Source organism: Pavona decussata, unplaced genomic scaffold (assembly GCF_977016875.1).
Source record: "Pavona decussata unplaced genomic scaffold, jaPavDecu1.1 SCAFFOLD_84, whole genome shotgun sequence".
Classification (NCBI taxonomy): Eukaryota; Metazoa; Cnidaria; class Anthozoa; order Scleractinia; family Agariciidae; genus Pavona; species Pavona decussata.
In genome coordinates, this window is record NW_028145502.1 from 843,672 (window position 1) to 861,214 (window position 17,543).

Sequence of the window (17,543 nt, forward strand, 5' to 3'; positions counted from 1 at the left end):
CTATTTTTGTGCATCATTCACAGTTTGTGAAAATTATACCTGTGAAAATGTATCCTGTAAAACTGTAAATGTACAAAAAAAAATTACCGACTCAAAGCAAAAATTGATAGTTTTCAAAACAAAATATTTCAACGTTATCCCAATGTCTTCTTCAGTCATTTGGTCTTCAGTTGTTAATTGGTCACATGATTATGTGACCATTGTACAGAATTGTAGACAGGAATGGGGATCAACCTGGACCTACCACTGGTATACAATGCTATACAATGGTCAAGTGATGGATAATAACATGACTAACTAACAAGATCAAACGACTGAAGAAGACATTGAGATAACATTGAAATATTTCATTCTGAAAAACTATTTGCCTTGAGTCAGTATTCTTTTTATCATTATGTTTCCAGAGCAGGAAATAATCTTTTCTGCAAATGTACAGTTTACACCTCCATACTGACTACCCCACCCACCTGTAGTAAGGATCTTGTTGTTTCTGGTGCCCACTTGATTGCCTCCATAATAATACCACTGCAACGAGCTGCAAAATCACTGACTGTCCCCTCTCGACCGTCCATCTCTTCTGGAACAATGAGACTGAAGGGAACAGAGCTGGGCACATTGATCTCTATAGTCTGGTGATTCTCATTCTACAATGGGCAAGAGATGCATTACAGACATAACATAACATTTTCAGGAGGCTTCAACACAAATACAAAAACATCCTGAATAGGGAAATCGCGAGGTTAACCCTGTATAAAAACAATTTCCTAGAACTAGATAAAATTTGATGGCTACTGATTCAATAAATACAGTATAAATAACGATACAATGGTAGATTCAGACGTTTGTGTAAAGCAGGGGCCCAAAGCGAAAAAAGTTACATAGCAGGCTGATGTAATCAAAGGCTCCTGTGAGCCAACTCGTGAATGCAGATGACACATAGTAATTGCAATTTAGACGGCTACGGAAACTTCCTCAAAAGCTAAAAGAAATTATATCTTTGCCCGATTATGTAACGAAAAATGACCATTCTTGTACTATTAAAATGATTGTCAAATTATTCTGTACAGATTGAATAAGCCGATTATTCTGATGCGCCGATTAAAAAATATCACGTGTTTTTTTTATTCAAAGTTTATAGGAGCACGCCATGTGCAGCTACGTCATGCAAATTCGTGTGATAGTCCGCGGCTACTGGATTTCGCGATCGGGCTAGTGGATTCTAACCATCACTTGCCCGATGGGCAAGTGAAGTTTTTTTGGGAATTAAAATTACAAAATTACTGTAGGGCAAGCCGATCTCACAAAGGGAAATATGTTCAACAAAGTATCGCATTACGATTCATGCCCGACATAAATGCGTGAAATTTTTCCTTTGGAGTTCAGTCCACGCAATCCTCAAGTAAAAATAATGAACTATGACAAGCTCTTGCTAAATAAGAATTATTTATCGACCGCGTCCTTTTGCTTTCCCATAAATTACCAGTTGTAAATTTCGAAAATGAAACATTTTTTCCCTTTGAAACCTCTATGAAAGCTGACAAGATCTTAAAAGTGTTCATTTCACCAGACATTTGCATAATTTTGTTTACGACGTCAATGATGCGTGACATGGCACGTTCCGCTTTCGCGTGAAAACTGACAAATAAAATTATTTTTTAATTAAATTATTTTTAAATTAAATTATTTTTAATTCTTGAAAGAAACCGCACTTCGTAGAAAAAAACGAAAAAATCCTATAACTTTGCTCAGATTCAACGAAAAATCCCCATTCTTACACTAAAATGATTGTCAAATTATTCTCTACAGAATGAATGAGAGAATTCTGACGCGTCGTGAAACAAATTTTCACGTTTTTTTTTTTTTTCACTAATTGAGTTTACAACCCCGGACTTTCTGAAAAACTGAAAAAACTTGAAACTTTGCAAAGATTGAACGAAAAATCGCCATTCTTGCACTAAATGATCGTCAAATTATTCTCTACATATTGAATAAGAATTTCCTGATGCGCCATGAACAACAAATGTTCGCGTGTTTTTTTCCACTAATTGAATTTAAAACTCATTCACTGCGCACGCCCGAAAGTTAACGACAAAACCGACTGATCGACTGATCGACTGATCGACTGATCGACTGATCGACTGATCGACCAAGTCGAGAGTCAGCTATCGCTATAACTCGTTCATTGCGCATGCGCGCATTCACGAGTTAAAAATGAGTCAAACTTAAAAAAATGCCTCCCCCACACCTCCCCCGGCCCCGATTTACACAATGTTACATTGGCAACAATAATAGCTACAAACTAGCCACATGTAAGTCTTGTCACTTGCATTCATATTATAATTAAGAAACTTTCTTATTTATTTTTCTGTGCAACAGGATGATTACAGAGAATTATTAAAGATGAATGTACGTTGTAGATGGTACAAGCAACTTGTGGAAATACTGAAGGATTACCCCCATTGCAACAGCAATGTTTGAGAAGCAGCATGGAGGCATCCCTGACCTGTGGTGGTCCATGCTCTGTACAATACAGAGGCAAAGTGTCTTGTATTTCTCAAGTGGTCAGTGAGAGTCAACTATAGGCTGGGGCTTTTAGTATGTTGACTTCTAAAATATAATATCCACCACAGACAAACTTACTGGGTGATTCAGACACTGAGAAAGTTCCTGAAGTAAATCCAACATAAAGTGAAGCACTTTACCATTCCAAAGAAGGTGAGGAAACCTGAAAGAAAAACAACCAACCAATCAATCAATAAATGAAGGTCTGAGAGCATAACCGACTTATGTCGAATTTTAGCCCGCCTTTCGATTTCGCTTGGATTTGTCCGAATTTTGGCTCTCCCTGGTTTTCAAAACATTTCGCGGTTTTACAATGGTGGACAAAACTCCTTGAGAAAACCAAACACGAACAGAACAAAAACCACTTGCTTACTTCTCCCTCCCACCCCCTCCCCCTATGCAATGACAACCGAACACAGACAGGCAAAAAACCACACACTTACTGTTTCTCCCGTCATAATTCTACCACAGTTACTTCTCTCTCCCCCCCTCCCCCTTATGCAATGTTGATATGGGAAGTGATACTTGCCAGGAAACTGTTCGTGACCCAAAAGACAACACTGAGTCAGGGGGAGGGGGAGGGGGAGGGGGAGGGGGAGGGGGATTTGGTAGTTTGCTAGTCTACAAGTGAACGCGCTTGGAAGGCAAATCTTTTGACAGGTTTTGTCCACGTCAGACTCGTTTTCCAAATTATCGGTAGGCTAAAAGTTTCCACTGTTCACGAGCCGTGTTTAGTCGCACCAGTTGTTGTTTCTATAAGTAACGTTTGAGATGATGTCATGGTTTGCTTTTGCAGGTTGTAACAAGCCCAAAATAGATCAAGGCAGTCGGGATAAACAACTTGCGTATCGTACTGGCTAGTTGGTTTCGCTTTTGTTTGGTGAAGTTTGTAAACGCACGACATCTATGGATCTTTTGAAAAGTTATGAAATTGACGAATGTAGCTCACAGGAACTGGTGGAAATGTTGTCCAAAGAATCCCTCCTTGGTAGTGATGACTGTGCCGTGGCGAATTTTTCAATTCGATTATCAAATCCCGCGGGAGCATCAGAGACAAATCCCACCATGTGCAAGGTGTTTTGCAAGCCTTAGTTGTGGTTTGCCAGGTTTGAAATTCGGTATGTAACGATTAAGGACGGTGCCTACTATTGTTACTGCGCATACGTTCTGCGCATCTTGAGATACTCGGGTTTCCTATGGGTGGTGCCTACTAATACAGGGATAATTTTGCGCGGTTTAAAACTATACGGAGAAAGCAGAACTTGGCAAGTGCTTTTGGTATCTCAAAAGAAAATTGGGGGTAGCCATGCATTTTTCAGAGATAATTAAGCTTCAATTTAGGAAAAAATCCCATACATTCCTTTATATTTTGGCGCTTTTTAGAGATATTATGGCTTAATCATCTCTGAGAAATGCGTGGTTACCCCCAATTCTCTTTTTAGATTCCAAGAGGCCTTGTTAAGATCTGCTTTTCCCGCACATTCATAAGCCGCACAAAAATACTTCGGTATTAGTAGGCACCATCCTTAACTTGACTATTTCAAGGCAATGATTCAATAAAAGTACGATTAACATAGATTTTCAACGGTTAACACGGACTGCTCGTGAAAAGAATAGATAGTCAGTACCTTTTATTAGAACTGCCGTTAATCGTTGTTAATTGTTAAAATGGCTACATGTCTTCCTGTTAATCGTTTAGAATGCTAGTATTTTGCGTTATCAAGAGTGATATGTCGACAAACGAGACAAAGCTGGATTTTACGCCAGGAAATGGACACATTTTCTCTTGGAGAATGTAACTGTTTACATTTCTGACATTCCTGTCAAGTACGTAGTAGTTTGTAACAGAATCAAATAAAAGCGTGACAGCATTCTTTGCGTTGCTCCCGCGAAAAACACCGCTTTCGTGTGCCGTGTTTCAAAGACAACGAGTGTATATTGAATACAAGTATTTAATACTCAGTGCATTGTCCTTTTGGTCATCCAGTGTCTATAATGTTACCGATATATCTTTACAAGATGGTAAAATTTCTCAATGGCATTAGTACGAAACACAAAGCGGCATGAAAAAATACTGGACAATGGTTTTCAATCGAATTGCAGTTCACATGCAAAAGTTTGGACAAATCAGAGCTACATCGAAAAACGGGCTGAAATTCGACATAAGTCGGTTATGCTCCCAGCCCTTCAATTGTCTTAGCTAGGCCACTGCCTACTATGGCTTAGTTGGTTCCAACATCTACTCCAAAACATAAAGAAATGGTCCCTGTCTGGGCTGTCATAACTGGCAGCTGGTTATCACAGCTGGCAACTGCAACAAGGACAGGCGGCCATGCACTGAGAGCTTGAAAATGACTTCGAGGCGTTCAGCAAGGCACGACTTTCTTTCATTTCTGACCAGCTATTTTCCTTGCAGAACCATCTTCTCCAAAGCTAAATGACAGCTGTAACATTCTAGCAGGTAAAGATGTAAAGGCACTTAAACTTACTTGTCAACAAATGAAGACAGATACTTGTCAGCAACACGCCTGATCCTTTTCTGAAGGTGATTAAATTTAACAAGCAAGAACTGTGCATGTCTCTCAAGTTCTTTTTCCCTTTCTATCGTTCTTGGTTTGTTGGACATCACATTCAGAAAAACTGAGAAAACTTTGTCTCCAACTGCAGAAATACACTGCCAGATTCCTAAAGTGATCACAAAGAAAATAAGAGGTGAAGCATTCAGTACAGAAAGAAGACCCTTATTAGTTACAAAAATAATAGTCAGACCCTGACAAGACTGGTTGTTTGCTTAAGACAATGTCAGATATTTTTTTAATTACTCCTAATATTTCTTCAAAAGCCTAATCCTTCACTTGAAATCCCAATATGAATACCAAAGACGATTTGATGAACTTTCTAAACTGCCTGCATTAAGTAGCACCACAGGAAAGTCCTAACTGATGCAGACACATACAGTATATTGTTGTAACTTCCATTTGAATGGTCACACTTAAGGATTTCATCCACAGACTCAAAAGATAAACCACTTTGTAGTACAGCATAATATTAAACAACACCACAGAAAAGTACTGCTCAGTAGTTTTCATTCGCAAGGTCACACTTTAGTATTTCATCCACAGACTCAAAAGCTAGAACCACGTTGCACAGCATAAAAAGCAGCACCACAGGAAAGTGCTGCTCAGTAGCTTTCATTCGAATGATATTATTTTTGTAAGGTCTGGCACATTTCTTACCAGCTTTATCCTTTTCAATAGCTTTGTCCTCCAAATAGTCAAAGATGGAGTAAAACTTCCCAGGGTCAGAAGACACTCGTAACGATTCCAGTCGATAAACTGACAGCAGGTAGGTACACTGGCCAAAATTTAACTTGTTAACAAGAGTAACAATCTCAGCAGGATTGCCCAGGGTCTCCAGCAGAGAAGTGCGCACCTCGTTCAGTTCAGCCTGGTCACAAAATTGAAAAAGAAGAAATTAAAGAAGTTGAAAGCCTGATACATATCATGAATGTGCAATATTTTTCAATTATTGATAAATCTACTGTCTAGCATCTAGTTCTTACAGTTGTTGTCAGTCTATATAATTATATTTTAACATTTTCATTTTAACACCTCCATTTAAGAAGGAAGGAAGAGTAGTACTATGCATACAAGACAGTATAAGTTGGCAAACATCAGTCAGGGTTTACATAATTAATTTTTCTCCACTAGCTGTACTACATTGGGCAAACCTGAAAAAGCTGTTACAAACTTTTTGGCTAGCTAACTTTCACTAATAGTAGCTAAGAATATGGATGTAGGAATAGAAGTCAAACATTTTGGAAAATTACATCTGGTAATAATAAGACCACTCACTAACCGGATTCACAGAATCATTCCTCAGTGCTGAGTTATACATCAGTTCTGATCTTAGATGACCTGTACCAAGCAACAGTGGAGACTTTGACGCAATCTGACACACTCCTTCATACCATTCATGAGGCCACAGACCAGATCCCTCAACACCAAAACCCATCACCACACAGTAAAGCCAAAAGTCACGGAAAAGCTTGTGTAAGCGTGGCTTGGGATCAGTGATGACGGGAAGGCGCTGCATTACAATAGATATAACAGGAATGAGCACACCAAGATTGCCAGCACTGGATGACGCTTTAAAGGCAACAGGTGCCTTTTCACTGACTCTTTTGCTCTCCAATCCCAGCTGTACAAACAGCTCCAACAGACGTACAAGGTAATCCTGGAGCTGGGTTTCTCCCTCAAGATTGGCAGCCACGTTAGAAAAGGCATTGATTACTGCAAGGCCGCAATGTCTGCACAAACAAAACAAAAGAGCAGTATAGTTACAACTGTAAGCTAGGAATAGGGCAGTAGATAAACCTTATTTAGTTGTCTCAAAATGTTTTGTATGAACAATGGGCAACACAATGGCAGTAGTAGGTATGACTGTATTAAACTCAAAGAGGTTTGCATGGAAAAAAAATTAATTAATGAACTATGCAGCAAATCATTGTCTGTAGGCAGCAAAATCACCAGCTGCCATAACAGTAGCAGTATTATTAATAATTATTTGAGAGGGCTGCCTATTTGTTCCTATTCATCACTGACAGTCATTTTCAGCCATTAAATACATTTGTACAAAGTACAAAGACATGTTATTATCATGACAATTACTTTGTCTTCACAGTAAAACAATGTGTGCTACATGTTTTAGAAGTCAAATCATACAAGATGTGACTAACTGCCAAATAACAACTGTGTCCTTTACATTATATTTTATTATTTTTTTGTACAATATTATATTTGTACCTGTAGCCTTCTGTTTTATCATTTATTGATGGTTCAGCTGAGTAAGCCATTGAACCTGCATCAATAGAGATCTTCATAAACATGTTCATGATCTGTTGATAACACTGCTCCTGATAATGAACAACAAAAACAGTTTAGTTTGCACATGGTGTATCCAGGACAGAACCAACTGGAGCCTTGAACTGTGATTCTCAAACTCATTTTATTCATTCAAAAGCCAAAGACAAAGGAAATCATGCACCGTGACGTGTTTGGAAATCTGATGAAAAACTCCTTGTTTTTGCATCCTTAATTTCTCCTTCAAAATCAGTTTGTTTGAGAAGTTGTATCAAACACTCGTCACAGTGTTTCATCAAAATATCAAAAACCTCGAAGTTCGTCAAAAATACTCTGCCATGCGTCGTATTTTCAACTCTCTTCTCGGTGTTTGATATGTGATGAAACACTGTGTCTCGTATTTGTTATATTACTTCTCAAACTCATTAATAATTCAAAAGCCAAAGACAAAGGAAATCATGCACCGAGACGTGTTTGGAAATCTGATGAAAAACTCCTCGTTTTTGCATCCTTAATTTCTCCTTCAAAATAGGTTTGTTTGAGAAGTTGTATCAAACACTCGTCACAGTGTTTCATCACAATATCAAAAACCTCAAAGTTCGTCAAAAATACTCCGCTACGCGTCGTACTTTTAGACAACGTGATCTGCTTCATGTACCTGCCGTAAGAACAGAAGTCGCCAAGAGATGCATAGTTTTTTTTATTTTTCGAAATAGCTTTTTTTAAATTAACTTATTACATAGTTCATTACTTTTATTAACACATTGTATATAGTTTTTATAGTATATTGTATATAGTTTTTCTTACTTTTTATAGTATATCTGCATTGTAATTAGTGTATTTAGTAATCAGGGCTCCTATTGATAGCAGGGTGCTTTTAAACTCCTGAAGGGACTATACCCTGAGCTTTTTAACTAAATAAAGGTGTCTGTCTTAAACCACATGCAGCAAACAGTCAGCCTCCAGCTGGGACTGACAACTGACTGGCCAAAGTGGAGAGAAGTTTGTTTGTTTATTTCACCACCACACATGTTACAAAAAAAAGCAAAATAAGAGTACAAAAAATATATCCAGAGAAAGTGGTGAGAAAGCCTTAGGAGAAACCATAGGGCTTATAGAATAAGGCTTCCTCATACAGAGTTGTTACATATAAATGTTAGAAGACTGTGAGATGGTTGATTTCAAATGATTCTGTATGTACATATGGTATTAAAGACAGAAATATTTTATACAAACCGATCCTGTGAGAATAAGATATCCCAGCTGTTCCACAATCAGCGGGTCAAGAGATGAAGGAGGATGGCAAAATCGCTGTTGAAGTATCGTCAACACAGAGTCTGTTGTCTTGGGAACGGCATGAAGCATGAAAGCGACATGGCCCAGGGTTAGGATAGCATTGGTGGAGATCAGAGTTGAGTTGCCATCACTGCTTTCTGATATATAAAGTCTATTAGCTACAGAGGCCAGGAATGCTTGAACACAATTCTTGTCTATGGTTTGCCCAGACTTGAGAGCCCTGAAATGAAATGAAAACTGTAAATACTGTTACTCCACAAGAACACAAGAGATGCCACACTCACAGATAAGCAACACCTCAAATGAAGGGGTGCCTGGAAATTCTGATAAATTGCTAGATTCTCCTTCCAAATTGCCTTGTAAAAACAAAAGGAGTATTTGACCTTACATCAAAAGTTACTCAGGGCCTTACTCCACCAACCCCTAAGTAATGTTTTGCGCCAGTCAGAAGTCAAGTCTTCAAAAAAGTGGATTAGATTCTTGCTTCAGTAAAGTTACATTTTTCTGCAAAACTATCATAAGTGAAAATTTGAAAAAAGTCCATGATTTTTTCAAAACGTATTATTTCAAAGAAGTTGTCCTGGAATTACAGAGTTCACAGCCTTTACTCCACATACAAGTGCACTATAACATATTAGACAACTTCTTTGAAATTCGATCATGGATTCTCAACAAAAAACATTAAAAGTATTCAAACAGCAGTTACCACACATACGTAACACAAGTTTATGTTTTACAGAAAGTCATATGGTGAGAACTTTGGTTTTCGATTAGTATACATGAATGTATTACGCCATTTGGCACAAGACAGTGTTATGTCAATCCCCTATCTTTGCCTCAGACGCTCACTCTCACCTGCAGATGCTATCAAGTGCAACTTTTCTGACTTTCTGATAAGCAGTGTCTTGGGAATCCTTTTTCACTCCAGTGGTATGGCCGACTGTCACGCCGCCTTCATTTGCATCAGATGACACTGTCATGACTATGCTTGCTGTTGGTTTCTTTGCAGTTTCAGACAACTTAACAAGCAGAGGAGCAGGCCGCAGGAGAAAATCTTTGAGGGAGTTGAGCACAGGGCTATTAAAACACAAAAATAGTTATTAATAATGACTAACATGAGGTACTCGTATCAGCTGCTTCTAGCTGGATTGGACCTTTGGCTTCATCTTGCTGGTCTCCACTCAAAAGGAGTAAGGTAATAAAGAGGAACTAAGCAACATTTCCAAAATTAATTCCAGGCCACATGCAAAAACTCTGGCACTGAATCTGAGCTAAACGACAAAAAGGGATCTGAAATACACCAATTCAGTTTCTTTTTTGCACAAAAACCTTGAGAAACTCCCATTCAAAGTTTGATGCAACAGAAATCAGTTTACCTGGCCAACGATGGTAACTTTTCAGCCAGTGTCGCAAAACCTTCCAAACAGCATATAACAAATCGGCCGTTGTCTGACTGGGCCAAGGAAACTGCCAAATTTGAGCACAAAAACTCAGCAATGTTCTGGCAAAGAGTGTCACCATCTAAAAGAAACAAAATAATACAAAAAAAGATATTAAATAAAAAAATATTACATCACATTTCCTTTCAATAATACTACCGTTGCTAACTGTAACATTTAAACATGAAAGAGAGGGGTTTGGCTACTTTTACTGGTTGTATATGGACCAACGCTGTAGGTGTTAGCAATAAGGGCAGCTTGATCACTGTAGTCGATACATGTACATGTACAAATTGAGAGATTAGTAACGAATTTAACTATAAAAGTTAAATGTTAAATAAAAATGATGTTTCGACCTTCCGACAGTCGTTCTCAAGTTCAAGAAAAGAAGTAAAATTAGCATGTGCTTATATACAATTATTGTAAACTTTTAGTCAGTATCTCTTTAGTCCTTCTACAATTTCAGTCAACTCTCTCGTAAGCGACCACCCTTGGGGCACGACAAAGTGGTCGCTTACGGGAGGTGGTCGCTTACGGGAAAGATCAACAAAATAAGCCTAATACTGCATTAATTAATTAGTTACATAAAAATTTTACCTCAGCAGCTAAAAGTAGGCAAATGGAAACTGATTTATTTCATTTTTTCACATCTCTTCATTCTTCTGATGAAACTTTGTATATCATTTTGGAACAGATCACTGTAACAATTCCTGTTTACCAACAGATCTAATTAAAGCCATCTTCTCTGTATGTAAACTGTTATTATCTGTCAGCAGTCTGGGGTTGCGTCATTAAAAATTGAACTTTTGTCACTTCTGAGTAATGATTTACTAACGGTCATACGTGATTATGTTGAGTGGTCGCTTATTGGAAACAGGAAACAAAAGAAAATGATTGTGTAATTTCTGGCCTAAAAAGTGGTCGCGGTCCCTTAAGAAATTTGAGTGGTGGTCGCTTACAAGAGAGCTCTTGAAAGAGTATTTAACTTAGAAACAAAACGGTTGTTTACGAAGTGGTCGCTTATGGGAGGTGGTCGCTTACGAGAAGTGGTCGCTATGAGAGAGTTGACTGTATTGTATATTACAAGCACATGCTAATTTTACTACTTATCTTGAACTTGAAAATGACCGTCGAACAGTCGAAAGGTCGTTCTTTTTTAACGTTAACTTTTATAGTCAAATCCGTTTCGAAAAATTAATGAATTACCTTGGTCATCTTGTTCAGTTGTCCACACCATCAAATCAATGCAAGCTGAAACAGTTTGAAGCTTCCAGGGCATTGATGTAGTACTGATTTCCGATTTCTTCTGAAATTCAGCTTTTATTGTTGCGAAAACCATTTTTCCTACATCATGGGCTTTGCTTGCAACACTTGTGGAAATACCTAGATACAACAGAATAAACCAATTTGCATTCACTGGAAATTCTTTTGTTATCATATGACTCTAACATTTAATTTTGTGCAAAACGATTTGAAAATATACTGTTTACAGTTCCATTTTGCTGCATGATCATTGACATTGTATACTACCAAAATTATGAGGGAACCCTTGTCAGTCCCTCTCATACTCAGAGCTTTTACACTTTTCTGCGAGGTTGTGCTTGCAATTAGAAGGCAGCTGTTCGACTGAAATCTACAATCTAAAAGGCATGGCAAATAGTATGCATCTTGCAACATTTTAAAGGTCTCACAGACTCGACTTCTTTTACAAAGTGTCCCAGTTTCTCATTTTCTTGGCTAACAAAGTCTTGGGCTTGCAGAAAAATGCTGTTCTTGCCACCTTGCAAAGTCTCGAGTTTACCATTTGCCACCAATCTAAACTCTAGAAAGTCAAACAGTCTGATCAAGGAATACTGAACAGAATTACTCTAAATTTACCTGGTGTGTTTTGACAAAGATCCCTCAGAAGTGTTACCATTGATAACATGACAGCTTCACTAAATGACTGGAAAGGAAATTTGTTTAACAACATCCCAGCCTATAACAAGAAAAAAAGTACATAATTTGATTTATTTATTTACTTATTTATTTATCGTTAAGATTCCTCGCTTGAACTTATCTATTACGGCTACCCCATATTACATTGTACTTAAAAAATTTTTATTTGGCTTTAAATTTTTCAAGCCGTCCAGTTTAACTTTTATTTTTCCTTTGTGTAGTATTGAAGATCATAAACTGAGACAAAGAGAAATAAAAATCAAACTGGTTTGAAAATAATAAATTTTTAAACCAAAACAAAATTTTGAACCATGATATTATACAACCTTGTGCACGGTACACAAGTGTATATAACTGCTATGAAATACAATGTTAAAAAAAAAACATCTCCCTTGCTTCCACTATGACAATATTCCCTTTTGGAAATATTGATTGGTGTTGTTTGCAATGTGCAGTATATAACTTATAAGTTTGTGATGTTAGAGCCCCTGAACATCCAGCTTGTGATTTCACAATGGGACACCTGTCCCACATACCAGTATAAAGAATCTAGCATATTACAGAAACATGTTCAGAACAAAGCTAACAAAAAGTCTTATCCAGTCAATATTACGACCAGCTTGGCAAGCAAATTTTGATTTCAGGCAAAGCTATTTTGTGCTTACACACCAAAAAGGCTGGGAATTTAATTGCTGAATAAAAAGCTAAAAACCAAGACATCTGGACCGGGTTGTTCGAAAGGCGATTAATGCTAATCCATGATTAAAAGTTAACCAAGGTTTTCAACTCGCTCATTAAAGATTATTTTAAAGGCTCATTTTAATCTTATGGTAAAGAAAAGTCTAAGGCAAAACTGAGGGACAAAAATCTTTTGGACGAATCCTTATGGATTAGTAAATATACTCGAATCACAGTTCACGTTAAACCAGGATTAGCTTCATCTGGCTTTGAACAACTTGGCCCTGACCAAGAGGAAGAGGACTTGATCTGCACATCAGGTACATGAGGAACTTGAAGCATAAATCATAAATTAAAGCAAATTTGCCCCATTTAAATGTACCTGAATGCAATCTGATAAGACAACATCCAAGCCTTGAAGAAACTGCATGTTAATCAACTTCTCAACCTGTTTTGAGAACAAAAGAAGTTAAAATCGGTCACATTGTTTAATTTACACACATACACTGTACCTGTGCATGTAAAACATCATAAATTTAATTACCTTGTAATAACATTTGTTTATTTATTTACTTAATATTATTTTGGAATGTCATGTCTTCAAACCCAGAAAAGGTCCTCACACCTCCTTTTATCGTGCACTCAAACGGTAAAAGTTTATTTAACAAATGCCACAGCACTTTTTCTGATAAATATAATTTTACATTTGATTGCATAAGACCTACATGTACCTTTGCAATCACACTACTCAGCTGCGCATCTGACAGATGATAGCTGTCGTCTCTCTTTCCCAGTGGAAAGCTCAGGAATCTTCGAGGTGCAGCTCGACTCAGAGCCCTTGGAAGCTGAGGCTCTGTGGGCATGGAATGGCCACCATGATTTGGAAATAACAGCTTTGTGACCAGGGAGGGGTCGGACACATATACACTGGACACACCAAGGGCTTGAGCCACACCAAGGAGGAGAGGGACAGTAGTGCAGCAGAAGTTAGCTGTTAAAGAAATAAAAATAGATATCTATATTCAATTGTGTTGTTCCAGAAAAAAAATTAATACCCATACAGTTTGTTATTCAGCCACAATGGGAGTAGTGCCTTTTCACTTATGCCCAACTAGTTCCATTGTAATTCCTTCAAAAAGACCTGGAAGTGCTCTCTTCTTTCGTCGACTAGCATTAGAGCTTTCACTGACCTTTGCGTTGCTTCGCGTATCGAAAGGAATTGTGCGAGTGAAGTTTAATGAATTGTTTTGCACGTTAAGCAAATAATTTTGGGCATAATCCGAAATATTATAACACATTTACCAGTTCAATTCACGAGTTCGCTCACAGATCGCTTTGATTATTTCCCTTGAGAGCGAGTGCGCTTCCGTGAAATTTATCACACCTAAAACCTGACAGTTCGCTTATTGTCCTCGAAGAACATGTAAACAAAGCGAACAATAGCCTATTCAAACCCAACCGCGTCCTGCCTTTCACCGCGGCTTAAGTCAACCGAAAAAAAAACCTAGGTGAAACCGAGGTTTTTATTGCGGTTAGACGAGGTTTTGCCTAGGTGAAACCGCAGATCAAAACCGCGAATCGACCGAGGCAAATTCGCGGAAAATGGTCCCATAGTTTCGAGCGGTACTGTATCTTCCCCATGGAAGGTATTTTGGTTTGAGCCCCACCCCTCTGGAAATTCCAGTTTAGCTCCATATATACCTTTAAAAATTTTGGTTTTTGATACCTCCCACCCACTTAGAATTTCCAATGACCTTCCATGGATGGGTGGGTATGGATATTTTCTGGAACCGTACATTTTTAATTGAAGGATTGTGTGCACAAAGGGCCAATATGAACACAAATTGAGCAAGTCATCAACGTTTTTATGTACTTAACAAGAATTTGTTTGGAAGTGGACCATATGAAATTGTCAATGAAAGAATGAAAAGTGAATGACCATTGAAGATAATTTCACCACATAAATGATCCACCTTAACAACTCTGGCAGCAAAATACTGTGTACCCATCTACACTCCCTTCAATATTTACATTTTGTGATGCTCACTGGCCATGATGAACGAACATCTCTGGCTTTGCAAGGAACATAATGAGGCTAGTCGGAATTACTCAGCAGTGTTACAACTCCCCTGAGGAAGCTTGCTAGTCCATCATAAGGAGACCACCCTCCACTAAGACCTTCTTGTCCCTTTACTACTATAGCAAAACCATGACCTTCCAAGACACTGGCCACCATAATACCACAACACCATCACAGTTAACTGCGAACACTTTAAAAGAAATAAGTACATTATTTTTGATAATCCTTTCCATCCCTGATCTGAGAACATATGCTTGCAGGATATGACACGTCCATAAATTACCTTTCTTGTGATCCGCCAGTTCTTGATAAGCACAGCACTGATCGATTAAAGTATTAAACAAGCTGAGTTGTAGTTTGATGATGTCACCATCCAAGCTGTTATCTTTAGCTGCCAGCGCACTCATAAGCGTCACAAAACAGAATCCAAATTCTCCTGCTAGCGGACTGTTTGAGAGAAGTGCAGGTTCCCTAGATTCCAGCCATTTGGCTGTTGGAAGACCTTTGAGTACATCTACCAAGTAGGGCATAATTTTCTCTTTGTACTGTAAATTGGAGTGGAGCTCAAACAGCCCCAATGCAAGGATGCCGTCAGTTCCACGTTGATCAAGGATAAAAACATCAGTAGATGAAGAAGGGCAGGCTGGGCAAAGGCGGCTAAGCTTTTTTACCTGAAATTATAAAAGTTGCTGTGTCAGTCCTTTAACATTTAATTATTTGTTGCAGTATTCCACTGTACGGGAAAAGATGGCAGCTACACATTTTACCACAATACCTTGCAAACCTAACACAGCTAATAGGCAAATGGAAAGCCATATTTTTTTTTTGCGAAATTCATCCCAGCCTGTACTAACAACATTGTGTATGCTAGGTTTAAAGTTTTTTAGAAATTTTCTGGGCATTTTAATGAGTGTTTTTAGGGATTTTGTACATTAAGAGTTATTGGTAATTTTACCAACTGGTTGCCATATTTTTCAATATTGTGGAGTGATGAATGGCCAGTACATGCATGCAAACCTTCCAACAGTGAGTATGAACAGTCAGAGGGTGCATTAGCTACTGGAACCATTAATAATTTTAAGGGTGATTTACATGGTACGACTTTGTTGCATGCGACAAGCTTATGAAAGGCCTACGAAACGACTTGTTTCATGTAAATCAAACCTACAACTTGCTTACAACTGTCGTGTACATCGCAAAAAATGTCCTAGGATTTTAAACTCTTTTAAAAGAATTAATTTTAAAATTCTACGACAATGGTAGGTATAGGCAATGTTGAATGACGAGAGTTGTGTGCGATTTTTTGCAAGACGCAAGCAGCGTGCGCTCTAGAAATCGCTTGCGACAGTCGTATGCAAAAAATGTACCGTCTATATCGGCCTATAGACACACAAACTGTACATGTACTTGCCAATTCTCATGCATTATGCGTGACTCTCACATCTACAGATTGATCACTGATCTCATATATACATGTACATGCCAATTCCTCACATCCAATTTGATCAATTTTGAGGAAAAAATGTCCCATAAAATTCATAATGGTTCACTGGAGATGAAGAGGATGAGTGAAGTGAGTGAAATGGTGATACAAGCAGTGTGAACCATAGTTATAATAAGATATCCCAAGAGTTTGTTTAGTAAATTATTTGCTTTAGAAACTCTTGGGTTACCTTTTGAAATCTTCTGAAATCTTTGACATCCTCAGCAACATTTGGAAATCAATGGCACATTCCCAGTGATCATGATCGGCCTGGATTTGGAAGGTCATGTGCTTCTATGCTTCAATGCTTGGTTACTTAGATTTTTCCAAAGGTCTCAGTCATAACATAATATAAATATATTTCTCATCTGCAGAAAGCTCTAGCACTATCAAAAAATCATCAGCACATCTTCCAAAATCCAGATTACAGGTGTATATTGAGATCTCGCAAATTAACAGTGAACGGTATTTTCATAAACATCATTCATTTCATCATTCTCATAATTATTGTGTTGTGAAGATTGCCATCCAGTGAACTTTGACGTATCCATGAAATTTAAACCCTAAACCACAAAAATCTAATTTTGAAGAAGTAATCCAGTCGCAGATCGAGACGGCCAACGTGTTGAAAGCTGAGAAAAAAAAAACCTTGTTTTCTGCGAGCAGTTTCAGTCAGACAGACCTTAACGAAAGCTGATATTTGCGTTAAGCTTGATTAAAACTGGTTGATCGCACATTACCATGCACTGTGTAGCTCTTGGCGTCTTATCTTTTCTTGAGATAAGAAATCAGACCAATAATATAGATTTTCACATGGTGTAATGCTTTATAAGCTTACCCGGGTTCATTTCAGCTGGATAAACGTAAGCTTGTATATTTACATACAAAACAACGTAACTTTAGTTTTCTGTCACGAAGGTTATCAATAGATTGCAAACGGTATTTTTTACCTTCTCCCAAGGTGCTGGGTTTAAAGCTGCCAAAGAACAAGCTAAATGTCGAAGAGATTCGGCTGGTCTTGGACCGTCGACCGCCATTTTGTTTGTATCTTTATCGTAAATATTCGGCGGAGCTCGTATATCCCTCGTATTTCCATCGGAAGAAATCGTAGATCGAGCCATTCCTGGAGAGAGGAATCTGGGAATGACCAAAATATTGCATCATGATCTATCATGATCTGTTGCTATTTTCAAAACTTCCCGTTG

At 38.0% G+C, this 17,543-nt stretch overlaps 1 protein-coding gene across 2 annotated transcripts in view; it reads right to left on the reverse strand.

The window, feature by feature from the left end:
* The window catches only part of LOC146475302 (phosphatidylinositol 4-kinase alpha-like), a 35,323-nt gene extending 17,882 nt beyond the window's left edge, over nt 1-17,441 (reverse strand). For both annotated transcript variants that reach the window (XM_085115686.1, XM_085115685.1), the window contains exons 1-15: nt 17,289-17,441; nt 15,139-15,526; nt 13,507-13,766; nt 13,158-13,223; nt 12,038-12,137; nt 11,366-11,542; nt 10,097-10,241; nt 9,576-9,797; nt 8,661-8,940; nt 7,368-7,477; nt 6,421-6,871; nt 5,799-6,009; nt 5,052-5,247; nt 2,641-2,725; nt 468-644 (exon numbers count right to left, since the gene is read on the reverse strand). In XM_085115686.1, the coding sequence (XP_084971812.1) occupies nt 468-644; nt 2,641-2,725; nt 5,052-5,247; nt 5,799-6,009; nt 6,421-6,871; nt 7,368-7,477; nt 8,661-8,940; nt 9,576-9,797; nt 10,097-10,241; nt 11,366-11,542; nt 12,038-12,137; nt 13,158-13,223; nt 13,507-13,766; nt 15,139-15,526; nt 17,289-17,375 (2,955 nt within the window). In that variant the 5' untranslated portion in view covers nt 17,376-17,441. The remainder of the gene's footprint in view (nt 1-467; nt 645-2,640; nt 2,726-5,051; nt 5,248-5,798; nt 6,010-6,420; nt 6,872-7,367; nt 7,478-8,660; nt 8,941-9,575; nt 9,798-10,096; nt 10,242-11,365; nt 11,543-12,037; nt 12,138-13,157; nt 13,224-13,506; nt 13,767-15,138; nt 15,527-17,288) is intronic.
* Nucleotides 17,442-17,543: the final 102 nt, after the last annotated feature.